The sequence below is a fragment of the Microcebus murinus genome, chromosome 12, assembly GCF_040939455.1.
Source record: "Microcebus murinus isolate Inina chromosome 12, M.murinus_Inina_mat1.0, whole genome shotgun sequence".
Classification (NCBI taxonomy): domain Eukaryota; kingdom Metazoa; phylum Chordata; class Mammalia; order Primates; family Cheirogaleidae; genus Microcebus; species Microcebus murinus.
The window spans coordinates 81,881,289-81,908,384 of NC_134115.1; the positions used below are offsets into that span (position 1 = coordinate 81,881,289).

Consider the following 27,096-nt stretch of genomic DNA (forward strand, 5'->3'; position numbering starts at 1 on the left):
CATATGCTGATGTGCAGTTTCTCGTACATCAGGACCAAGTTTTTCCAGGAAGAGAGCAAGCTGGGTAAGGCATGGTAGGATGGTCCCCCAGCTGCATTAAATGGAGAGGGGTGGCTGTGGGAGAGCCAGAATTAGTAGCTAAAGGAGCCAAGATTATAGTCAGAAAAACCCTGAAAGAAAACTGATAAAAAGAGTTATGTGCCCTTAGGTTACCATGTTTCCCTGAAAATAAGACCTACCTATAAAATAAGCCCTAGTAGGATTTCTAAGCATTTGCGCAATATAAGCCCTACCCCTTTATTTGCTCAAAATAAGACCTAGTGATGGGCGTGGCTATGCAGTGTATCTGCACAACCCATGCATTTTGTTGTGGAGCAGTAAAGAAGATGAGTAGCCCTTCTCATCTGCCCCATCATGACAGCTACTATCCCAGAGGTGACCGGAAAGGTGCGGGCAGCCCCACCAACAAGGTCAGCTCCCCCCTGTCAGGTCCCGGCCAATGGTTCTAAAGGAAATAGATGGTTTATTTTTAAAGGAAATAATGGTTCGCAAGAAATTCAGGATGGAATTCGGGGTTTGGAGAGTTACGATGATGTTCCAGAAGAAGACGACTTAACTGTATTTGAATAAATGTAGATTGTTGCAGCGTACTTAAAAAAATAACATATCCCCTGAAAATAAGCCCTAGAGTGTCTTCTAGAGGAAAAATAAATATAAGACCCTGTCTTATTTTCTGGGTAGCTATTTCAACTCACCGAGCCCCAAGCCTTGGTTTCCTCATCTGTAAAATGAGATAATAGCAATGTTTACTTTTGTGAAGATGTACTGGGAGAAACTTCTGTGAAAGGTAAAGGGAAGAGGCAGCAGGAGTAGACCGGGAGAGCCTTTAGTCTGCCGTGCAGATCTGACACCAGTGGAGAAAGAAAAGAAATTCAGTAAATGAGAGTTAATGTTATTTTTTAAATTGTCATTATCAGGTTAGCCATTGTTACTGAGTATTCCTGTGATCTTTTCTGCGTAGTGATTGTTAACTATTATGGGGGAACATTATCTTCACTGCCGTGAGGGATGCTGCCTGTCATTAAGCTTTCTACCGCGAGATAAGTGCTGTTCAATGATGAGAACTGGATAGGCAGATGGCATTTTCAACAGCTTTATTGAGATATAATTCACCCATTGAAAAATGTACGACTCAGTGATTTTTTAGTACTGTATATTTGTAGAGGCGTGCAACCAGTTATAACCACAGTCAATTTTAGGACATTTTCATCATCACAGGGATGGTGAAACCTTGTATGTACCCTTTAGCAGTCACTCCTTACTTTCCTCCTAAAACCTCATCCAAGGGATTGCTCTAGACAACCACTAATCTACTTTTCTGTCTCTGTAGGTTTCCTGGTTTTGAACATTTCATATAAATGGAATCACACAATATGAGGTCTTTTGTGACTGGCTTCTTTTATTTAGCATAATGTTTTTAAGGTTCATCTACATTGTAGCATGTGTCAATACCTTATTCTTTTTTATTGCCAAATAATATTCCATTATGTGGATATACTACATTTTATTTATCTGTTCCTCAGTTGATGGACATTTAAGTTGTTTCTGCTTTTGGCTATTGTGAATAATGCTATTATGAACATTACTGAGTTTTTATGTGGACATACTTTTAATTCTCTCCTAAGATGTAAACCTAGGAGTAGAATTACTGGGTCATATGGTAACTATATGTTTAATTTTTTGAGGAACTTCCCAACTTTTCTACAGGGACTGCACATTTTTCATTCCTACCAGCAATAATATGAATTTCTCCATCTCTTCACCGACACTTATTTTTATTTATCATTATTAGTATTGTTATCATCCTAGTAGTTGTGTAGTAGTATCTGATTATGGTTTTGATTTGTACTTTACTAATGACAAATGATATAGAGCATCTTTTCATGTGCTTCTTGAGCATTTGTATATGTTCTTTAGAAAAATGTCTGTTTACATCCTTTGCCCATTTTTTAATTGAGTTGTTTGTTTTTTTGTTGTTGTGTTTCGAGAGTTATTGTGTACTTTTTTTGTGGTGGTCTCGTTTGTTTGTTTGTTTGTTTGTTTTGCCTGCCTAGAAATACTCTTTTGAGATAGTTTAATAGAGTTGAGGAAACTGGGGATCAGAAAGTTTAAGTAACTTGCTCAGGGTCACAGATTAGTCAGTGGAGGAGCCAGTATTCAAACTTGAATCTGTCTGCTTCCAAAGCTCATATTCTTGCCATATTATCACATTGCTTCTTGGGTTGTTGACATAGAACCTACTTCCTGTCAGTTCTCTGGCCTCCTGTGCCAGCTGCTATATTGCCTTGTGGATCTTGTTACAGGGTAGTGTGCATAATTTTCACATTCCAGGAAATATTGGTAATACCCTTTTCTTACACGGCTCGCACACATACAGACCTTTAGGGATCTTGAAAGGAAAACAACTCAGAGATGAATGCCTAATGACCTGACTTGAGCTGGGGCAGCCACAAACTGCATTTGAGCAACTGCAGCTGCTTTTTCAGCCCTTTTCTTCTGTCTGCTATCTGCTTGCCATTGCTGCTTTTACAGGGCCATTCATTCTCCTGGATTAGTTCTGGTACTGTTTCTTTTCTACCTTCCAGCCCCAGGTGAGCCTCCACACAGTTTTTGCATTGCCTGTCTTCTCCTGTTCAGTGTTGCTTCCCACCTGGCCAGTGGCTTTTTAGGAGTGCCTCCTGCTATTGCAGATCCCAAGTGTGTGGAATGGAGGCTCCCTCCCAGCACAGACGTGCTGATTGAAACACACAAAGTTGTGTAATCAGGAATCAAGAGCTGAGCATGGGCTGAAAACAAAGTTGCCACCAACACTTATCCAAAAATTGCACACAAAAGGATGTCTCCTGCCCCTCCTCTGTTCTTCACTCTTATGTCATACACCTGTTTACAGTACCTAGCAATTGCCTACAGAGGTCAGATCACTATTCCTTTGCATTCCTCCATAGATTCCCTCTCTCCTTTCTCCCCACTGCTCTTGGATGTGTAGGGGAGCTGGAAAAGTAGCAATGAATTATATATCTAAGCAGGTGTTAATGTAAGAGCAATGCTATTCTTAGTATAGCTGCTAGATTTGTCTAGCACCAGCAAGGGAGAAAGAATAGCAGAAGGCCTAGAATTCAGGAGTCGGACTACACTGGGCTCAAATCCCAGGTATCCCAGGAACTTGTGTAACCTTCGGCAAGTTATGAATCTCTGCTTTCTAATCTGTAAAATCTAGGTAATACTACCACTAATGTCATAGGAATGTTGTGAAGATTCACTGAGCTAACGCATGGGAAGCATATCAGCTCAGAGCCTGGCACATGGAAAGGCCCCTGCAACTGTTAGTTATCATTTTTGTTGGAGAGCAGATGACTCTGGGATCAGAAGACAAATATAAATTGGCCCTTACCATGGTAACAATAAGGTCCCTCCTTATCTCCTTCTCTTGCTTTATTTTCTTCATAGCACTATGTGTCATTTTATCTATTTATTTGTTTGCTATCTCTATCTCTCCTTCACTAGAATGCGAATGCTTTGGGAAGAGAGAGGAAGAGCTTTGTCAGTTTTGTTCATCGCTGTATTCCTAACCCCTGGAACAAGACCTAGCACATAGTAAGCATGCAATAATGCAATCAATGTTTATGGAGTAAATGAATGTGAGCACTCACTATGTGCCCACTGCTGTCCCAAGTGTTATTTGTGTATTAGATAATATATTCATAACCTTTTGAGGTCAGTATGTTGTTATCCCTATTTTACAGGCAAAGAAACTAAGTCACAGAGGAATGAGGTTCTTTGTATCTAATGTCACACAGTTAATAAGAGAAAGAACAGGCATTCTTTCTCCATAGCCTGGGCTAGTAGCCACTATGTTATACTTGCTCTCAGTAGGAAGCATCACCATTATTTTCATTACTGATGTCATAGACAACTTAAAATAGTTCACTACCTACATATGCAAAGATCTCATTTGCTCATAACACTGTAGAGGAAAGGTAGCATCTTTATTTCCCTCATTTGACAGTTGAGGAAATAATAACATAATATTTATCCAGCACATCACCATGTACTAGCACATTTATTAACTTGTTTAATCCTCACAATAATTCAATTAAGTAAATGGTATTATACACATTTGACAGATGGGAAGGCTGACGCAAAGAGGTAAAATTACTTGCCTAGGGCCACATAGCCAAGAAATGGAAGATCTGGACTTCAAACCCTGACAGTCTGGCTTCAGAGACTGTTCTCTTAAGTGCTTCACTAGACAATTTTCTTGCAGTTCAGAGAGGAAGTTAATGTCCTCAGTTACTCAGCTTGTAAGTGGCAGAGCTAGGATTGGAAATCAGGTCTGCTTTGACCACCAAACCTGTGATCTTTTGCATATAAGTTGGAGCTGAGGCAAGAGTTATGTCTATCTATCCTAGGACTCCTATCCCAGGACTCCTAACCCAGAACTTGGGTTTTCATCCTTTGAAGTGACAGGGAAGAAGAAGACAAGTGATTTAATCAAGGCCACTCAGGTGGAGATGTGGAGCTGTGACCCCTGACTGCAACTGTCTTTTTCATTCTTCTATGTGGGGCTTTATTTTAGGATGGCGTGTCTGTTTAACGAGGCTTCAGTCATAGGACAATCCTTTGAAAGCAGGTGGCCAGTTGTGTCCCCAGGGATAACTAAAATTACTACAGGAGGTAGAAGTCCTTCCAAAATGTGTGATTTCCTTGGGCTAAAAGGATACCTACAGAAGATCTGATGTCTTTATGAGATGTATATGGAAGATGGGCCAGTGGAACAGGGGTGGGGGAGGTGTACCTAGAAGCATAGGAAATCTGGCTGGGCTATACAAACAAAAACATTTCCTTCAGGGACAGCAGCCCTAAGGCATTGGGCAGCTCCCTTCAGCAAACAATAAAGCAGGGCCTGTGTCTGCTGCTGATTTCAGGCCAGTGCTTCTGGGGGGTGGGGGGTGGGGTAGTCCCAGAAGCCCAGGGAGGAGGTGGCAAGGTTTCTCTCATAGGAACTGTCACAAATGTGCTTTGATATGCCATTCCTTGGAATTACAGCTTCCTTCTACCTTAGCCTTCTCCCCCAGCTGCTGGAGTAGAACTCATGGTCCCCACTGCCCCCATTTCCTGCTGCTCTCCTTTGTTCTTATTCTGCCTCTCTCTGCTCACCATCTACTCAGTAGCTCAAGCTCCAAGTGACTAAATCCTTTTGGGCTGTTTTCTCCCTCACCATTGTCCTATTGTCCCCAAGTCCTGGAGATTCTTTCCTAAGAATAATACAGCCACCCTATGTTGAGCTCCTACAGTGCATATGCACTGGCAGTGTGTCAAGCCCTTGCCACCTATCATTTCATTTAATCCTCACTTCTGCCTTCTTACTAATATTTGTTCTCCCATTTTATACATGAGAAAACAGTTTGGAGAAGTTGAGTAACATACTCAAAGTTCTGAAGCTAACAAGTAGCCAAGCTGGGATTCCAGCTTAGGCCACCTTTGCTTTTTTAAAGCATGTCCTTTCCACATTTTAAAGCCCCCTCTAAGTGACCAAAGAAGTGAGTGTCTGTTGCATTATAATTGTTTTTTTTGCTGTTATTGCTTGAGCTGAGCATGGCATCCTCTCATATGCACCTGGTATATAGCTTTGTACATTTGTCCCATTCTCATTGAAACAATAGGAAGTATCATATCAGTGAGTGGGATGCTCTGTTGTGTGAGTTACCAGTGGGGCATGCCCTCTGCTTATTGTTCATGGGAACATGCTCAAGGAATTTTACAGGAAGGCCCCCATCCAGGATGTTACTGGAAGATCTGCCTGGCAGAGTTTGTACAAAGTGTGACCCTGCCAGCTAAGCCAAAACCTCTGCCTTATGCTGGGAGGCTCTGTGACCCTAGCGGAAAAGGCTTCCTCACCAGCCAAGAAGCTGCAACAGGGTGGGTTCTGAGCTTCCCATTTACCTGCCTAGAGGCTTCTGGGCAGACTCTTGCCATGTGCTTAAATCTGGTATGTACACTGCTGTCTGCACAAAATACAAATATGATCAAGTTTCCTATGCCCTCCTTCCAAACTCATCTGTGGTGTTCCATGTTATCCTTAGAAACAGTCCACTAGGATTCTTTTTTTTTTTCTTTCTTTTTTCACTTTTTAAAAATTGTGGTAAAATATACATGAAAAAAACGTATCATTTAGTCATATTTAAGTGTACAGTTCAGTTGCATTAAGTACGTTGACATTGTCATACAACTAATCTCCAAAATGCTTTTCATCCTGTAAAATTGAAACTCTATATCCATTCAACAACTCCTCACTTCGTTCCTCTTTCCCCAGCCCCTGGTAACCACTGTTCTACTTTCTGTCTCTATGAATTTGACAACTGTAAGAACTTCATATAATTGGAATCATATTAATACAATATTTATCTTTTTGAGTCTGGCTTATTTCACTTAACATAATGTTTTTAAGATTCACCCATGCGATAGCATTTATCAGAATTTCATTTCTTTTTAAAGATGAATAATATTCCATTATATTTATTCCATATTTTGTTTAGACTCAGTATGACATAGAAGGGCCTGCATAGTCTTGCCCTTGCCAACCTCCCTAGCTTTCTCCTTTGGGATAGTCTTTACCCTCTGCTTTCTATACTCCAGCCTTTTTTGATCTTGCAGTAGTTATATCCTTCTTACCTGGGGAAAAAAAGATGCCTTTGCATATGTCATTCCCTCTAGAGAGAATGATCTTCCACTATCCCTTCCACTCTTAATTCAACTTAAATATCACTTATCTTAAATATGTCCACATTTAGTTCCTGGGGTCCCAAAGGAAAGGTTGGTCTTACCCTGCTAATTATTTTCATAGAACTTTATGTCTTTATAGTGCTTATTACAACTGTAATTTATTGATTAACTGTGCATGTGTTTAATGACTGCCTTCCTTGCCAGACTATAAATTCATGTGTTTGATATTATCTTCCTTTTTTCTGCCATAGTGCCTGACATATAATAGATGCCTAGAAATAGCTATTGAATGAAGCTATAAATTGAATGAATGAATAAATGAATGAATGAATACTAAAAAGAGAACATTTTAGGGCTATATGCTGGGAGCATTTGGATTTTAAAATGTATGTGAGATGTTAAAAATTACTAGTCATATCTCAAAAAGTCATCTTGCTGTAGCATAGATCTTTGCCCGGTCATTTGTGTTGGTGAAAACTTTCCTGAATAAACTCTTCATTATTCGAATATGCTTCAGGTGTTTCCAGAACATGAATAACAGCAACAAGAAAGCTTACATTTTCTGAGTGCTTATTCTCTACCAGCCTTTGTACTGGATGCTTTCCATGTATTATCTCATCTAAGTCTCACAATAACTCTGAAAGGGAGGTGCTATTTTTTTTTTTTTAAATTTCTATTTCCAAATGAGAAGACCAGGGCTCAGAGAGTTTAAATAACTTGCTTAAGGTCACTCCGGCTGTAAAGTGGCAGGCCCAGGAGTAGGGGTGGAACTGAGCTTTGTAGCCTGAGATGGAGCACCACTCCTGCCACAGTGCCCTTCCCTATATCAACTGGAGTAGTCTCTTTTTATCTGTTTTTTTTTTTTTTTTTTTTGTAGTACAGAGGGATGGAATTTTTATCTGTTTTATAAATGGAGCCTCTGCCTTGGTTTTCTTTGAAGGTAGGGTTTTGTAGCTAAAAAAGAATTTGAAAAGTCCAGGCCTTCAGAATATGTTTGAGCCTGATGTACCCTTTTCAGCCTCATACTCTCCCACCATTACCACTCCTACCATGCTTCTCCTGGACAGAGAATCATGATTTCTTTCCTATCTTCTGTAGCTAACAAGTTACTGTGTATCTCCAAGGCAGTTTCCAAATCTCAAGGCAGAAAAGTTATATTTTCTGCACACTTCTCCCACAGCAGGTCCATCCCTCTGTCCTAGCAGCAGTCATAGTCTGAGTAGGAGCTGACAGGTTTGTCCCCACCACTCAACTGATCCTCTGGAAAAGTTGGACCAGGCCTGCCCCCTCTCTGGAGCTCCTCAGCCTGGCCCAGTATCTGGCATGGAGCACTGGGGGCTCAATCAGGACTTGATGAGCAAATGCACACCAAGTTAGGGTGGGTGCTCAGAACCAGCTGGCCAAGTTCAGAAGCCTGGAATGTAAACTCCAGTGTATACTCACAGAACTCCGTGAATGTGAGGTAGAGATGATCAGATGTATTAATCACTGGTTTAGAAAGGAATGAAAATATTTCCATAATACAATATGTTTCTTTTCTAAAACAGACGCCCTCATTCTTTCATGAGGAAGTAATTAAGTATGTTTGATTAAAACATTCATAAACACTGTCGTTTATTCAAGGTTACTATATGCCACTCTCTCTATTAGTACTTTATATCTGTTATGTCTGCTTCTCCCAGTCACCCTGTAAGGTGTCTTTTTATCTTCATTTTAGAGATAAGGAAACTGAGGCTCAGAAATATTAAGTAGTTTGCCCAAGGATAGTCAACTTTTGAGTGATAGATGTAGGAATTAAACTGGTCTGACTTCAGACCAGTGCCTTGCCATCACCCTGTTTCTGATCCTGTATTTTAGATACCTTTCAGTTCAACGCCCTGAACCAGCACAGAGTACCTTTCTTCCTCTCAGCCCTGCTGTGCCCAGCATCCCCTCCCCCACCACTCCCTCTCCATTTCCTTGTAGTATCTTTTTGGCTATTGCCTCTGTATCTGCATCCTGAAATGGAAATACTTTTGACAATGTCAATAATAATTGGACACTATTACATGTGAAAATTGGTGTTAATAGAATGGTAATGTCACATTTGCATTAATACATACAAAATAATTCATTTTACTAAGGCCAAATTATGTATTTTATGATTTTTTTATACAGCCTTTTATACTTAAGATTTTTTTTAGTTCCATTTTATATTTTTTAAAATGTATTTTTTCCTCCATTTAAAATATAACAATGTTGTAAAAAGAAAAGTTGGTTAGATAATTTTTTTCTTTTATTAAGGGTTTTCTAAACAGTGGAATACCTATTTCAAATTACATATAAAATACAAGATTGAATTATTTCAATAAGGTTTATTTGGAGAAGTTTAAGGGGTTTCTTAAAGACTTACATTCATTTATTTTCTCCCCCTCTTAGTATTTCAGCAGGATTAAGTTTTTTTGAATCAGTGGATCAAGTTTTAATTTTCCTGTTCCTTCCTTATACTGACATATGCTTTGGCAAAACAAAAAAGAGACCTAAACATGTCAGCATGATTTTTGTTCAATGAATTAAAAACCATAAAAGTAACAAGATCTGATCCAAATCCCTAAACTCCTGACATGGTGGTTTTGTCCTTTTCAGTCCCAAGCTTCATATTACTAGCTTTGAAAAGCTTTCTGCCTGGAAGCAGAAGTAATGGCAGCAGTGCATGATTTATTTGAAATAGATTACAAGGAGTAGGCAGCATGGAGTAGTGGAAAGAATACAGGCCAACAAGACCTGGATTTGAATTCCAGTTCTCATTCAAGCCCGTGGGCAGGTCACTTAACATATGTGAGCCTCAATTTCTTCACTGGAGACAGGGGTATTAGCTCTAATTTGAAGAGTTGTGAGGATGAATGAGGTAACATACTTAAAGTATTCACCTGCCATAGAGGAGCTTAATAATGGTAATAATTGGAGTCATTTTTATTTTGAGAATACCTTCAAGTAGCTGAACCCAGGAGGATTTATTTATAACACAACCGTTCACTTCAGAGCTTATCCTTTGTCAAAATTTTTTAATTTTTTTTTTGTCATCAGAGAAAATATCAGGTAGATGCTACTAAATCTTTAACAGCTGCTCATTACTATTCCACACTGAACATGTACCCAGAATTTGGGATTGTCCTTCCTCAGCAAGAACAACATTGATTTGAGGGTCAGGAAGCATAAGCATGTCCATTTTAGGACCTGGAGGTGGAGGAATTTTGTCATCTGAGATAAGCCTGGCTTTTGAGACAGACCAGCCTATGTTTGACTTGGTTTGACTTTGTATAAGATAATCAGACTTCTTTGGGCTTCATTTGCTTCATCTGTAAAATAGGGTTCAAGATCTTACAAGACTCTCCATGAAATTGCTTCCTAGCCTGTTTTCTTATTTCCCTTTGTTATCTTTGCTCCAGCCAATTCCTCAAATGAAACATGGGCTCTGCAGCTTAAAGCCTTTGTGTATGCTCTTTTGTGCTGGAAATTCCCCCTTGCTGTGCCAGTACTGGCCACTTTCACTTTCTTTTCAGATCCTAGTGTGGTATAATATATTAGTCAAGATAGGAGGGGTTGTGCTGCAGTAACAAGCAATCACAAAACCTCTGTGGCTTAGAATAAGAGTTTAGTTCTTACTTGTGTTGCATGGTGGGCACTGCTTATCATAGTCATTCTGGGACCCAAGCCGATGAAAGCTGTATCTCAACTTGTACTGTGACCAAAGGAAACAAATGTGGTAGAGCACACATTTCCTCTTAAAGCCTCTTAAAGCTTCTGTCCTGAGGTGACACCCATCACTTCTGCTCACATTTCATTGGACAATACGAATTATATAGACTGACTTCAAAAGGGGTGGGGAAATGCATTCCTACTATGTGCCTGGAAGGATGAGAACCAGAATACTAGTGAACAGACCTAACAACTGTCACATTTTAGATGTCATTTCCTCAGGAAAGTCTTCCCTTACTGCACCCTCCCGAAACTTGGATGGTTCCCGGTGAGTTAGCTAAGCGCCTTCTGCATTCCTGTGGCACCTCATACTTCCCGACTTCCCTTACTACGGCACTTCTCACACCCTGTTGCAAATATCTCTTGTCTCTTGGGAGCCAGACAGAGGTCTGTCATGTTCATCGTATTACCCTCAGCACCTAATACAGGTTTTGATAGGTAGTAACTCAGTTTGTATATGATGAAGAAACGAAGGCAGAGCAAACATGCTGGGCTACTTCCGTGGGTATTTGTGATGATTAAATATAAAATAGGAATCATAATAGCTGCTTCAAATGGTTGTAAGGATCAATGTATAAAGTGCATATCCCAGTGGTTTATTGTAGGCCCTCAATACGTTCATTGTTGTTAATAATGAGGATGTTTGTTAAACAACTGACATTTATTAGGCATTTATAATGTGCTAGACACTCTCGTGAGTACCTTATGGAAGTTAACTGGTACAGTGGTTCTCACATGCTATGTTGGGACTCATGTTGTGTCCTGGCCAGTTTTGAGATGATTAACAAGTCATTTGTTATAATAATTGTTAAGATTCTGAAGGTTGCTACTTATTTTATTTTGAGTGATTTAGAGATGGGTGAGAAAGAGGTAGAGTGATAGCTAATAATTGATTCCTTTTATTGAGCATTTAAAATGTGCCAGGGTCAGTGCTAAATGATTTACATGCATCATCTCATTTAATCTTTACACCACTGCTTAAGACAGGTGCTGATACAGTCCCCATTAGACAGATAGGAACTCTTAGGAGAGGAAGTCAGTTTTGCTTCTTATAAGGAGCATGGCCAGGATTTGAGCCCAAGTTGGCCTAGACACCCTGGCTCGTGCTTTTAAGCAATAGTCTTACTGGCTCTCCTAGCCTAACTTGCCAGGCATTCTTCTTGACCCCGAGCGTGCCATGGCATGTGTCAGGACTATGAAGATCAGGTGACAGAGTAAAGTTACACACTGCTAAGCTGCTGAACACAATGATGTGAAATTCTTGACTAACAGTTAACCAATAGAATTATTTTGTTGCATGTGTTTTTTTCTCTTATCAGAGTAACCAGGGAGCACCGGGAAATGCTGGTGAAACTGGCCAAACAGCACACCAACAAGGCCAAAGACTCTTTACGGAAGGTTCGTACCAATGCGATGAATAAGCTGAAGAAGTCAAAGGACAAGACCTCAGAGGATACCATTAGGCTCATAGAGAAACAGGTACTATTGTCAGCAGATGTAGTAGCGTCTGTGTATCTGACCCATGGAATCATTTGCTCATGTCTGAAGCGAGGACAATTAAAGCAGAGTAGCCCTGAGTCTTATTCACATGATCAGCATCAACGGCATCTCTATTCTGGGCCTAGCCCTGTGCTGGAAACTGGGAAGGATCCATGGAGAATGAGATACAATTGACCTTTTACTATGTGCCAGGCTTTGTGCTGAACACTTATGTTACTTCATTTATCCTCATCTCTACAAAACTGTAAGGGAGGTAGTGAGGATAATGAGGTTCAAAGAAGTTAAATAACTTGTCCAAAGTCACACTGTTGATGAGTGGTAGAAATGGGATCCAGACACAGGCAGACTGATTTCAGAGCCTATATGCCAGTGCTCTCCCCTCTGTTTTCAGTGAGCTGAGTAGTGACACTTAAACAGCTCTTAAAGGAGGTATCGGAGTAGAGACAAGGGAGAAAGGTATTACCACATGGGCAAAGGTATGGTGATATAAAAGAACATTGTTCAGTTAGATCACTGGGGCTTGAATCTAGGATGAGATTAGGGAATAAATAGAGAAAACAGAGTGGCCAGATCACAGAGGGTCTTATATCCCGGGTTGAGGAGTTTGGACTTTAACATATCCAGAGGTTCCCACATTGGTTGTGCGTGTATATTAACCATCTGTGGCCACAGTAATGCTACATAACAAACTACCTCCAAATCCAGTGATTTGCAATATCAAAGCATTATTTCTTATTCTCATTTCAGTGGGCTGGCTGGGGTATAGCTGTTCTAGACTGGGCTCAGTGGCTCCAGATCTTGGATTGGGTTCAAATTTGCTTTATATACCTCTTCAATCTTCAGAAGTCAACAGGTTTCCCAGAGCATCTTTTCAAGGTAACAGCAGATGCCAAAAGAATGAGCCCAACCACTTGAGCATATTTTAAGGGCCTGCTCTTGTCACATCCCATTAGCCAAAGCAGGTCACATGGGCTAAGCCCAGTGTCATTGTTGTAGCGAAGAAGTAAATATGTTCATGGAGGTCTGGGAGAGGGAGTGAATATTTGCTAAACAATATCTAATCTACCACAGTACCATAATCACTTGGGAACTTATAAAAGTACAGGTATCTGGGGCTCCATTCACAGAGATGGAGTCAGTGAATCTGGGCTAGGGACCAGGAAACTGCATTTTTTTGTTTGTTTGTTTTTGTTTTTTTTGAGACAGAGTCTTGCTCTGTGGCCCTGGGTAGAGAGCAGTGGCATCCTTGTAGCTCATTGCAACCTCAAACTGCTGGGATCACACCATCCTCTTGCTTCAGACTCCTGAGTAGCTGAGACTATAGGCATGAACCACAATGTCAGACTAATTTTTCTATTTTTTAGTAGAGACAGAGTCTTGCTCTTACTCAGGCTGGTCTCAAACTCCTGATCTTGAGCAATCCTCCACCTCACCTTCCCAAAGTGCTAGGATTACGGGTGTGGGCCACCATGCCCTGCCCAGGAAGCTGCATTTTTAGATACTTCTCAGTTGATTCTCATACAGTAATGCTCTTGAAAGATTTTTTTTCAGACAATGGGGAGATCGCATCTGTATGTATGAAAGAAGACTATGGTAGCCAGGTAGAAAACAGATTGTAGGGGGCAAGACTGGAGGCAGGGAGACTGCTGCAGAAATCCAACCAGTAAGTGTTGATGGGCTGAACCTGAGTAGTACCAGTGGGAAATGAAATAGGAAGATGAATTTACCAGTATTTAGGAGATAATAATTACTAATATTTAATGTAATATAAAGGGCTTGATAAGCCCAAGGCCTATTTGTCCACAATAAAAGCACTATTTTAGGAAGATTGAATAGGAGCGTAGGCAGGATGGGGAGTAAAGAGGCAAGGAGAGCCACTAGGGAACCCCTGGAGGAGGCCATAAATTGAGTAGCTGCTCCCCTTCTCCTAGACCAACAGTTGGAATGCCAGTTGTAGGCCAGCCACAGCAATCACCTGGGGAGAATTTTAGGTGGATTCCTGGGTCCTGCTCCTGCATTTTCTGATTCAGGAGGTCTGCCTAGTAATGTCTTACTTTTAAAAATCTCCCCAGGTAATTCTACAAATGCACATGTAGAAGATAATGACCTAGAAACTTTATAATACACCCTGCAATGGCACCAGAGTTAGGAAAAGATTATTTTGTACTTCATGTCCTGTGACCTTGGGGAAGTTATTTGACTCCTTAGAGTCTGACTGTTCTGTGAAAAGGGATTGGTAATTTCCACCTTGAAGAATTTCCCTGGGATGCTTAAAAAGCATTATTTGCATACCTGACACCTCCCCTCTTGCCATCTTTCTGCTCTCCTCTTTTCCCTGCATCAGCTAAGAGAAGTTCATAGATTAGGCTGGACTTTTCTGAGCACTGATCAGGCCTCATAATAGTCTGGGCCTTGGCTCCAGCTGGGCCAGCTCCTTGTCTGTCTCCTAGGGGATTTCATCTCTACAGTTGACAGTTTTCCTTTCATTACTTCCTGGTGGTAAGCCTGTGGACCTCAGGGCCTGCCAGGCACTCCTCACTCAGCAACTCAGGGCATCTGCCTTAGGGACCAGAGCCCACCACTCCTTGAAAAAGGAAGAATGATCAGATAACCAGGACTCTTGACACAAAGTCCTTGCTGGAAGGCTTCACTCATTAGCACTGGCTTTTCACCATCCTCTTCAGATTAGAGTTTTTTCTTCAGTGCTAAATCCTGTTGATTATTATTACTTTTTCAATGTGAAAATAGCTTAAGTTTTTCTGTTACTAAACTCATGAATGTGTACTATAATTTTTAAAAAGGAATGAAGAAAGTCATTGAAATCTCATTACTTAGAGATGACCATTAACATTTTAGTGCAGGCCTGGCATGGTGGCTCACGCCTGTAATCCTAACACTCTGGGAGGCTGAGGTGGGCAGATCATTTGAGCTCAGGAGTTTGAGACCAGCCTGAGAAAGAGCGAGACCCCGTCTCTACTAAAAAAATAGAAAGAAATTAGCTGGACAACTAAAAATATATAGGAAAAAATTACCCAGGCATGGTAGCACATGTCTGTAATCCCACCTCTTCAGGAGGCTCAGGCAGGAGGCTTGAGCCCAGGAGTTGGAGGTTGCTGTGAGCCAGGCTGACGCCACGGCACTCTAGCCCAGGCAACACAGTGAGACTCTGTCTCAAAAAAAAAAAAAAAAAATTTTAGGGCAGACCTTCAAGTTATCTCTTTAAGCATATGTATATTACAAGAAAAAAATCATACTATATATCATATAGTATATCATCGATATCTTTCCATTGCAAAAATCTTTATTAAAGATAATATTTAAATGTTAATTCTTAACCATTATTGTTAATAACTTCATATATTGTCATATGGTTAAAAGTTGGGGCAGGAAAATTTTCAGGAGATAGCCGTGTATACACTTCATTTTGTTCTTTTTCTCTGTCTGAAAGCATCAAACTGGAGTTTTTGGTGTATTTTTTTTTTAATATAAACAAGGCTATAGCTGATTATTGCTCATCAAGCAGTTTTTAAAAATTTATTTGTTTACTTTTTGTTCCTCATTATCAAAGTAATATATGCCCATTGTAGAAAATGTAGAGTACAAAAGACTTTTAAGAAACAGGGAAAAATTCGTCCGATAATCCCACATCATCAAGGCAACTGCTTTTAACATTTTGGAATATTTCTCCTTTCCTTTTTTTTTTTTTTTACTACATAGTGTTAACATGATTAAGAACATATAGTATATATACAATTTTATATTCAGCTTTTAATTTTCTGTTTGACATTAAAGGCATTAGCATTTTCTCGTGGCTTGAAAAACTTTGTAAACAGCCATTCTAAAGGCTTCTAAATAGTCCATGTTGTGGTTATACCCATAATTCGCTTTCATAAGCCCTCTTTTTGGACATTTAGTTTATTTAAACTTTTTTTGTTATTATATGTAAGGTTGCAGCAAATATCTTTATTCATAAATCTTTGTTGAGAAGATTTCCTTAGGATAGAAGTCCCAAGTGTGAAATTACTGCACAAAGGGAATTCATTTTTTAAGGTTCTTGGTATATACTGCCTAAATCACTTGCAGGGTTTTTAGAATGTATGTGTGTGTTTTTAAAAAATGTTTGCCTTTTATAACCCGTAACACTTGAAGCTATAATTTTTAATGTGAGCTTAAAATGTTGCTTATCTTGAAAGTATTGCTTTTGTTACCACATTCTGTAAAAAGATTAAGTTCTTCTTTGTATAAATTTATAGAGCCTTTCTGGAGTATAATATGGCATTATGTATCAAAATCCATACATTTCTGATTCAGTGACTTAGGAATTTATCCAAAATAAATTGTCCAGAATCTTATCTATAGGGATGTTTGTTGATATATTAAGTGTAATAGTAGAAAACTGGATAACTGTCTACATTTCTGACAGTGGGAAAATAAATTGTTTTATCTTCATTGGAATCTATATAGAAAGACAGTTATAAAAATATTTTATAGACATGGTAAATTTTTTTGTAATTTTTTTAAAAGGTTATATAGTATTATGATTTCATTTTTATAAACAAAAGTTACATGTACATAAGGTTGGCAGCTTATACACATCAAAATATTATATTAAAGGTGGTCATTTCAGGTGATAGGATTATGAACAATTTTGATTTTATTTTTTGTGAGATTTTCTTTATTTTTAAGCTAGTCAAATTTAGCAGTGGGGGGTTGTATACCAACTTTAGTAACACTAATGTTAAATAAGTTCTGAGAACCCACTACCATTGGACCAGCCGAGTTTTTCTTATTTTAGTTTTAACTTTCCAAAAATTTTTTGAGGTCAGACTTTTTAAAACCATATTATAAAAATGTTTCTTTCAGGCTGGGTGTGGTGGTGGCTCACGCCTATAATCCTAGCACTCTGGGAGGCCGAGGCAGGCGAATCGCTCAAGGTCAGGAGTTCGAAAGCAGCCTGAACAAGAGCGAGACCCTGTCTCTACTAAAAATAGAAAGAAATTAATTGACCAGCTAAAAATATGTATACACAAAAACTTAGCCAAGCATGGTGGCGCATGCCTGTAGTCCCAGCTACTCGGGAGGCTGAGGCAGGAGGATCACTTGAGCCCAGGAGTTGGAGGTTGCTGTGAGCTAGGCTGACGCCACGGCACTCTAGCCCAGGCAACACAGTGAGACTGTGTCTCCAAAAAAAAAAAAAGTTTCTTTCATCTTTGGTATATAAAAATGAAATGATTCAGTTGTAGGACCTATCCCTGCAGTCATGTTTGACCCCCAAATTCCCTCAACACCCACCAGCTTCCCAACCCCAAGTCCAGGCCAACTCTGCTAAAGAAAGACCAATGTCTTCCCACTTAGGACTCTGACATCTGCCAGCCTGCTGTTTCACCTTCACGTTAGTTTGCTGTAAATGGGCCTGCTGAACATTAAAGCATTTGGCAGAAACCATCAGTAACTCTGGCCAAGATCCTTTCACTGCTGCCTTTCTCTGAGAAACAGAGCTCCTCTGAAATGAGGGAAGCTGGGTGCTGGTGGAGTTGAAGGAGGGAAGGGCTCCTCACCGACTGAGTGAGGCAGTGGGTGTTCCGAGCCAGGCTCGGGAACCATGACTTATATGCAGGCCTGCCCCAGCGGTGTACTCTGTGCTCCTGCCATCCCCTTTCTTTGTCTCTGCCTTTTGTTTTCCTGAACTTGTCAGTAGCAAATGTGATGATGGTGACCATGATGCTGTTGATGATGATGTTATAATCTTTATGAGGCAGCACATTATAATGGAAAGGGCTCTTGCTTTGGAGTCAGACAGTCCTAGCTCTTTTGAGTCTTAGCTGTTAAAGCTTCACCTTCCTGAGCCTCTATTTCTCCGTCTGTAAAGTGGGAGCAGTAGTGCTTGTCTCACAGCATTGATATGAATACCAAATGATGCAACGTACTTAAAAGTGGCTCATATGGTTGCTGGTCCTCAGTAATTATTCACCCTGTGTATTTATCCTACTCCTTTCTTCAACCTTTTGACTTTAATGATTGTAACACAGCATGCCTGGAATGAGGAAGGACTAGGCCAGCTGTTGTAGACCCCTACAAAGAAAATAGCATCACACTGGCCATCAGAGTGGTGAGTTCTTGGCTCAGCAACACCACTGAGGTGATATTGGGCAGATGAGTTAACATTCTGTGCCTTAGTTTACTCCTCTGTAAAATGGGGATACTATCTGTTCTACTTGCTTAATAGAGGTTATATGAAGTGGTTGGATTTGAATGAAATAACAGAGGACAAAACAGGTAAATCAATGTTCATTAATCAGGTAAAATTACTATTTATAATGTTAATAGTATTCGTGTGTTATAAGGATTATGTGCAATAATGCATGTATAATTTTAGTCAAGTGTCTGGCATGTAGTAAGTACTCAGTAAGTAAAATCCATTGTTGGTAGTGGTGATGTTAATCATCGATATTTTACAAAGTATGATGATTATGCAAAAGATAAATTTGCAGGCAGACTGTCCCCAAGGGTACTTTGTGCCTATATTATGGTAAAAAGTAAATATTTTCATTGATTGATTAATTGGAAAACAAGTCAGGAAGTGAAAGTAAAAATCATAATAACACAATCAATATTTGTATAGCAAATAATCAGTTTTAAATGTGCTTGTATATTCATGATTTTGTTTAAACTTCACAACTACTCTCTAAGGAAGGGACTAGTATCCTCATTTGATACATGAGGAAACTAAGACTCAAAGTGGGAAAATGACTTGCATATTTTTACCCCACTGACATTTTTTTTTTTAACACTTCCCACTTCTTGGAACCACTGAGAATTTAACCCAGAACTCACATTATCAAATGCTTACCCTAGGTACTCTTCTTCTTCCCATCCCCATCCCTGCCTGCAAACTAGCATCAAAGCCATATTTCCAGAGAAGACATGTAGCCTTCATTCCTGGCTGTCCCGGGCTGCCAGCCTGCGGGTGCTGGAGCACTGCTAGGCACCATGCCACCATGCAAGGCAGCTGCAGAGGCAGAAGTGTCTCAAGGGTTTGTGGCTAGCTGAGTGATGAGAGACTAAGCTGCCAGTCTGAGGCCAGCCCCTTTGCCAGAGTGTCTGACAACCCCAGGAGCTTTGCTTTTCCAGTTGAAAAATGCACAGTTGCCATGGTAAGAGCCTGGCTGTGCCTCTGCCTGGGACCAACTGCTCCAAGTCCTTTTTAGTTTCCACTCTAAATGTATTTAGTTTATAATTCCTAGCCAAGGCCTGTGGTCTGCAAATAAAGATGTCAAACAGCTACCATGCTGCTGAGCACACATATCCTGGCATCACTCTTCTGCCTTCAAAGCTTCCTGCCTTCATTCCCATTTAGACTTAGGAGGAAGGCTGCAGCACCTACTGAATTGTATTGTTTTTCATTCTTACAAAGAGTTCCTGTTTATTGTAGAGAATTTGAAAAATACAGGAAAAAACAGAAAACTTTAATTATTCACTTAGTAAATATTTCATAAGAACTTTCTATGTGCTAGGCCCTAAGCTTAATGTAATGGATACAGACATGAATAATATATTGCCTGTCTTCCCATTACTAAAAGTTAACCACTATTGGGCCGGGCGTGGTGGCTCACGCCTGTAATCCTAGCACTTTGGGAGGCCGAGGCGGGCGGATTGCTCAAGGTCAGGAGTTCGAAACCAGCCTGAGCGAGACCCCGTCTCTACCAAAAATAGAAATAAATTAATTGACCAACTAAAAATATATATACAAAAAAGTTAGCCGGGCATGGTGGCGCATGCCTTGTAGTCCCAGCTACTCGGGAGGCTGAGGCAGTAGGATCGCTGAGCCCCGGAGATTGAGGTTGCTGTGAGCTAGGCTGATGCCACGGCACTCACTCTAGCCTGGGCAACAAAGTGAGACTCTGTCTCAAAAAAAAAAAAAAAAAGAAGTTAACCACTATTAATATTTTGGTAAGTTTCCTTCCAGTTTTTAAAAATATGCAGTTTTTTTATTTATGTATTTTAGAGATCATTTCTACTACATATATATAATTTTGTATCCTGCTTTTTCCCTAATTCAAGGATGACATCAGCATGTTTCCATATTATAAATAATATCTCGAACCATTATTGAAAATTTTTTTCATTTCTTTTTTTTATTTTTTTGAGACAGAGTCTCACTTTGTTGCCCAGGCTAGAATGAGTGCTGTGGCATCAGCCTAGCTCATAGCAACCTCAATCTCCTGGGCTCAAGGGATCCTACCGCCTCAGCCTCCCGAGTAGCTGGGACTATAGGCATGTGCCACCATGCTTGGCTAATTTTTTGTATGTATATTTTTAGATGGTCGATTAATTTCTTCCTATTTTTAGTAGAGACGGGGTCTCGCTCAAGCTGGTTTCGAACTCCTGACTTCAAGCAATCCGCCCGCCTCGGCCTCCCAGAGTGCTAGGATTACAGGTGTGAGCCACCATGCCCAGCCTAAAATTTTTTTTTCTGATTATAAAAGCAACCCATGCTTGTCATAAAACATTCAGATGTTTCAGAAATATATACTAAACTGTATTTATATTTATACCCTAGATATAAGAAATGGCCTTAACCATTTTTAATGACTATATGTATTCAACTACTTCCCCATTCTATAACTTTAGATTTTCTGATTTTTCATTATTAAAAATAAAGCTGAGATAAATATCTTTGTGTATAGTACTTAAGAAAAGTTTTCAGATCTTGTTCATGTGATAATTTCCTAGTTGAGAGACTTTGGGTTTAAATGGTATAACATTTGCATCAGTTTGATTTTTTTATCAATGATATATGAGCTTATCCATTTCACCATAGTTTACTGCATTGAATATTACAATTAAAAACCACAACATCAGATTTTGCTAACTATGATACCTGAATTGTATCTTGTTTTAATTGGCATGTCTTCAATGTCTGTTGACTTTTCCATGTTTGTTAACTAGGTGTACTTCATCTTTTTTCAAGACATTTCTTTTTCTGCTTGACTATTGGGATCTTAATAGTCTTGTTATCAATTTGTATGAGGGCTTTATATAGCAAAATGTCTGAGGTGTAGGAAATTCTAGAGGCACATTAAGGGACAGATAAGGCTGGCTTCTTTGAATGGATAATAGGTAAGAGTTTTGGGTTGTGGAATCAGACTACTATGGATTAAATATTGTTATTCCTACTTGCCAGCTGTATGTCCTGAATAAGTGGTCTAACTCCCTCAGTTTTCTTATCTGCAAAATGGGGAAAATAGTATCTATCTCAAGGGGTTGCTATTAGGAATTAATTAATGAGAATATATATATAAAGTTCTTAGTAGAGTACCTAGGACTCAGTTAAGGTGAACTTTTGCCACTATTATTATTTCTTAGATAACCTCTTCATATTTCTGGAGTATTTATCCCCTTACCCTTTTCTAACCCCATTTATCAGGCTGTTTCATTTTGTGTTCTTGCAGATCAGCCAAATGGCCGATGACACAGTTGCAGAGCTGGACAGGCATCTGGCAGTGAAGACCAAAGAACTCCTTGGCTGAGAGCCCATCAGGGGCCAGCAACACTCCAGAGTGTGGAGTGGATCCCATGGTGGGCAAATTGGCCCCCCCCAACCCCCATCCACACGGAAGGCTGTCACCATGCTATCAGTCCTTGTGAGGCCCAGCCTTCAGTGGAACACTCAGACTTGTTCATTCTCGTCCTCCTACCCCTTGCCCACCCCATTCTCTTCTGGGCCTTTGGCGTGGAAAGCCCTCAGAGAATATCTACGGCTGGCAGAGGGCCTTTACTTGGGCATTTGCCTTGACTGTGATGTCACCAAGGGACTGGGACTGGGACCATTAGCAGGCTTAGTACTGCCTGCTCCTCATCTCAGGAGCCTCCTTTTCATTTAGGCCCTGTCCCCAATCTTGAACTCTGCTTGAACTGATGTGGGCCTTCAGCTGCGACTGGACATCTTTGCCAGAGGCCCATTTTCACCAAACAACAAAATCTAAATAAATTGGAAAGAATACTAGCCACAAAAGAAAGGACAGAATTGGTCTGGATTGATCTCTAAAGACCTGCATATGAAGCAACCAGAACAGTACTTTCGCTTCAGGGTCACTTTCACGCATGTGCTTTTCTCTGCTTGGCCCACTCTTCCACTCCACACCTGTTCACCTTCAGGTTTCAGCTTGGATATTATGTCCTTTGGGAGCTGTTCCTTTCCCACCTCACCTAGGACCCCTGATATGGTGCTCTCATAGCATAGTCTACTGCTTTTATCTGAACCCTAAGTATTCCTTCTGCTAATTAGTCTGTTTATCCTCAGAACTTACCATAATTCCTGGAGCATAGTAGGCATTCTTATGTTTGTGCTGTGAATAAATTTCACACAGTAGCTACCCAGCAAATGCTGGCTTTTCTTTTCTTTCTGGTCTTAACACCATCTTTCTGTCATTTTCCACACTTGCTCTTGTGCTCAACAATTACCTGGTAATGAAATACCATTCATTACTTGACAGACAAGTTTGTCGTGGCTCATCTTTCGGTACTGGGTTAAATGAGTTCTTTTTTCCCCTCTAATTATTTTTCATTCATTCATTCATAATATCGACATCATAAGTTAGATATAGTTCTAGGCATTATTTGTAGTCTTCATAGTGAACTTGAAGGATATGTATTATCTCCATTTTACAAATATGAAAACTAAGACTTGACAGTATTAGGCACCTTGCCCCAAATGACAAATCTGCCAAGTGGTAGAGGGTTTTCATTTTTCGTGGTTGGTGTCATTTACAGAGAGGTGAGGTTTCTTGCCCAAAGTTACACAGCAAGCAAGTGGCAGAGCTGGGATTCAAATTGATTCTAAAGCCTGTGCTCTGCCCACTAGTGTAAAAGGGAAAAAAAATTTTTTTTCCCCTACTGTCACACTCAACATGGAACACCAAGCAGTTCTCCAGCAGACACCAACGGGGTGGCCTATAATTAAATTCAGTTCTGACACTGTCTACCTGGAGAATAGTGTCACATCCCACGGGTTGAGGGCTCAGCCCCACAGACTGCCTCCACTTTCAATGCCAGTCATGAGTTCGGACTGCCCATACTTCTGACCAACCAGCTAAAACCCAGGGTTCCTGGCCCCCCTCCTTGGGTTTGAGCTAGGACAGCTCACAGAACTCAGGGAAACACATTTACCATTTTATTATAAAGGATGTTATAAAGGATACAGATGATGAAGAGGTACATAGGGCAAGGTATGGGGAAGGAGCACAGAGCTTCCATGCCTTCTCTGGGCTCACCTCTTTCCCAGCACCTCCACATGTTCAGCAGCCTAGAAGGAACCCCTGCATCCTGCTGCCTTTCCTAGCATTTAGTGAACACCAGCTGTTAGGTACTATACTGTGTGCTGGGAACACAAAAATGGGTAAGACATGACCCCTGTTTGAGGGTGTATAGTGCACTGAACTAAATTGCCATCGCTATAGTGTCTTGGGTGAAAAGGGTAGGAAGTTCATTTCAGTTCTGCCAGGTATTCAGAATGGAGCCCGCTTTGGTGGCACCAGGGCCTTGCTGAGTTCTGTTGAAGCAGCATCTAGCTTCTCTTTGCTGTTTGGCTTTCCCCAGACAGTTAATAAGGGTTGCACTCCTCCCTCTGCTTATCCTGATGGAATGTGCTGTGAAATAGCTGTGAGGATTCAACATCAGAATTAGGTCAAAGATGAAAGAAACTAGCACAATCTCCTGCCCGGCTTACCTGTCTTCAGACCTCATTCGCCAGCCCTTAGTGGCCATCACATGGTTGGAACTCAGCTGGGGGGAGAACAGGTATAGAAATAGCAATTAAGGAGCCTCTTTTGAGGTAAGCCACATGAAGGGGCTTTGCAACAATCCTTTATGACTGGCCGAATATCCCCCACTCACTGCAAATGTGCTTCTCAAAGATGCAGGATTTTTTAATAAACAGAGGAAATGATAAATTATGTTGTAACTCCACTCCAAAGGCATTTGGTTCTTAACAGTCAAATCCTCTGTAGTCTTTAAATAAACAAAAACTTATTTGGTGAACAGACGAGGGGAAAATGAAAGATTTTCTATACTTGGTTTCCACATGTCAACAATTTCTCTCCTGTGTGTTTGTTGGCCAAAGCTGTATCTCATGATAAATGAATAAAGGAAACCTCGAGCCCAGGGCAGTCAGACAGCTCAGCAAATGGCTTTCAGCTGATTGCTCTATTTCAGTTGACATTTATCAAAGAGTTTCTCTGTTACTCTCTGTGTCAGGCTGTAGTGGTGGCAGGGACGAGAATGAGACTACCTGTTTGGATATGCTGAGTAATGAGTAACGCTGGAGCAATTCATTCTTCTCTCTCTATCCTGCAATTTCTCTTTCAAAAAAGCTGGGTATGGAAATTCTCACACTTACCAGAGGATTTAACCACCTCTTCTATTCAGTTCAACAGTTTCAAAGTCCCATGAAAAATTTAGGCCAAAGAGAATGAGAACTCTTTTTCCCTTTATTTTTTTCTTCTGTGTGTGTGTTGGAAATGACAAAAGGAACTGGAATATAAAAAATTAAAAAAAAAAAAAAACTTCACCAGCTGGGTGCATGCGGTGAACACTGGGAAGCCAAGGCGGGAGGATCACTTGAGCCCAGGAGTTTGAGGCTGTAGTGAGCTGTGATCACACCACTGCACTCTAGCCTGGGTGAGAGAGTCAGACTCTGTCACCTTTTAAATTAGGGTATATCTTTCCAGACTTTTCTCTGTGCAGATACAATTTTTTTTTATTTATTTTAGAGACAGGGTCTCACTCTGTTACCCAGGCTGGAGTGCAGTGGCATGATCATTAGCTCACTGCAGCCTTGAACTCCTGGCTGAAGAGATCCTCCTGCTTCAGCCTCCCCAGTAGCTAGGACTACAGGTGTGTGCCACCATGTCCAGCTAATTCTTTTTTTAAAATTTTTTGCAGAGATTGGGGTCTCACTATGTTGCCCAGGTTGGTCTCAAACTCGTGGCCTCAAGCAATCCTCCAGCCTCAACCTCCTGTAGTCAGACACAGTTTTTTAAAAGGAGGGAGGGGAACTATTCTGTCTATAGTCTGAAGTTTTCTTTTTTTTTTTTTTTTAACTGCAAACCAATCATGACCATCCACGTATGTGCATACAGATACAATTCATTCTTTCATTGCCATTCACTATAATGTGGACCTACCATACTTATTTTACTATTAATATTACCCCATGACATTTAAAAAAATAATTTCAAATGCGTTGGAAGACATTTGTATTTAAAGATGATTTTTTAATAGGAAAAAAAAGACTCATAAGATTATCTGACAAATTCTGGTCTTTCTCAACCTCAGATTAATCTTTATTGAATGCCTACTGTGGACCAGGTACCATGCTAGACCCTTTACATGTGTTGTTATAATTAAACTTGTGAACAATCCTTGTTGGTGTAAGTATTACTGTTGTGTTTATATATGAGAAAACTGAGGCTCAGGGTACTTGCCGAAGGCCACACAGTAAGTGCTAGAGTGAAGTTTCTATCCCCGAAACTTCTGAGTTTAAAGTGCGTCCTCGTCAGTGTGCTTTGGTTCCTAAGTCTTCACTGAACACTCACTTAAAATGGACCTAGCAGGTTTCTGGGCCTGGAAGGTGAGGTAAGAGAAGCAGAATCTGTCTGTCTTGCTTTCATAAAACAGTTGGTAACAGACTGCACATAATACAGCATAGTACCTGGCACATGATAAACACTGAAGAAATGGTAGCTCTTTTGGAGACATTTGCAGACTTCTTGTGAATATATCAGAAAACCAGGAAGCAAGCAAAATAATCACCAGTCATGATAACGACAATAGTATTTATGTTATCAATAACTAATATTTGCTTGGTGCTTTAAGTCTTGGACTGCAAGTAGTGCATTTCAGTCTCCTATTATTAACGTTTCTGTTTCATCTTTCATTTGCTCTCGTTTCTGCTTTGTAAAAGTGCTGCGATGTTTTGTACATCGCACTCCAGACTTTTCATCTTTATTTCGTTCCATGCTCTCAGTCTGAATTCTGTCTTGTTGCCTATTAAGATCATAGCTCTGGGCCGGGCGCTGTGGCTCACGCCTGTAATCCTAGCTCTTGGGAGGCCGAGGCGGGCGGATTGCTCAAGGTCAGGAGTTCAAAACCAGCCTGAGCAAGAGCGAGACCCCGTCTCTACTATAAATAGAAAGAAATTAATTGGCCAACTGATATATATATATAAAAAAATTAGCCGGGCATGGTGGCGCATGCCTGTAGTCCCAGCTACCTGGGAGGCTGAGGCAGAAGGATCACTCGAGCCCAGGAGTTTGAGGTTGCTGTGAGCTAGGCTGACGCCACGGCACTCACTCTAGCCTGGGCAACAAAGCGAGACTCTGTCTCAAAAAAAAAAAAAAAAAAAAAAAAAAGATCATAGCTCTTACTTGCTTTTTATTTACACTTAGTATGTGTTTCCCCATTTCTTTATTTTTAGCCTTTAGGAATCACTGTTTTAGGTGTGTTTCTTTTTTAGAGTTGATTTTGTTCTATAAACCATTCTGAAACACCGTTTTTTCTTATTTTTAATGGTGGTAAAATATACATAACAAATATTACCATGTTAACCATTTTTAAGTATACAGTTCAGTGGTGTTAAGTACATTCACATTGTTGTACAACCAGTCTCCAGAACTCTTCACTTTGGAGAACTGAAACTGATACCCATTGAACAACTTGTCACCCTTCCCAGCCCCTGGCAACCACCATTCTACTTTCTGTCTCTATGAATTTGACTGTTCTAGGAAACTCGTATAAGTGGAGTCATACAGTATTTGTCTTATGGAGACATTGGCAGACTTCTCTAGAATATATCAGAGAACCAGGGAGCAAGCAAAATGATCTGGCTTATTTCACTGAGCATAATGTCTTCAAGGTACATCCATGTTGTAGAGTGTATCAGAATTTCCTTTATAAGGCCGAATATTCTATTTTATGTACATATAAAACTCCTTTTAATCAGTGACTTAAACTCATCTACATTTATTCATAACAGTGATATGTTTAGTTTTCTTTATATTTGGTTTTAACACTAAG

General features: G+C 40.2%; 1 protein-coding gene across 1 annotated transcript in view; it reads left to right on the forward strand.

The window, feature by feature from the left end:
- The window catches only part of MRRF (mitochondrial ribosome recycling factor), a 56,322-nt gene extending 30,880 nt beyond the window's left edge, over window positions 1-25,442 (forward strand). Inside the window, exons 6-7 of the mRNA XM_012771785.2 lie at window positions 11,841-12,000; window positions 21,474-25,442. Coding sequence (XP_012627239.2) covers window positions 11,841-12,000; window positions 21,474-21,551 — 238 coding nt within the window. The 3' untranslated portion in view covers window positions 21,552-25,442. The remainder of the gene's footprint in view (window positions 1-11,840; window positions 12,001-21,473) is intronic.
- The last annotated feature ends 1,654 nt before the right edge of the window (window positions 25,443-27,096 follow it).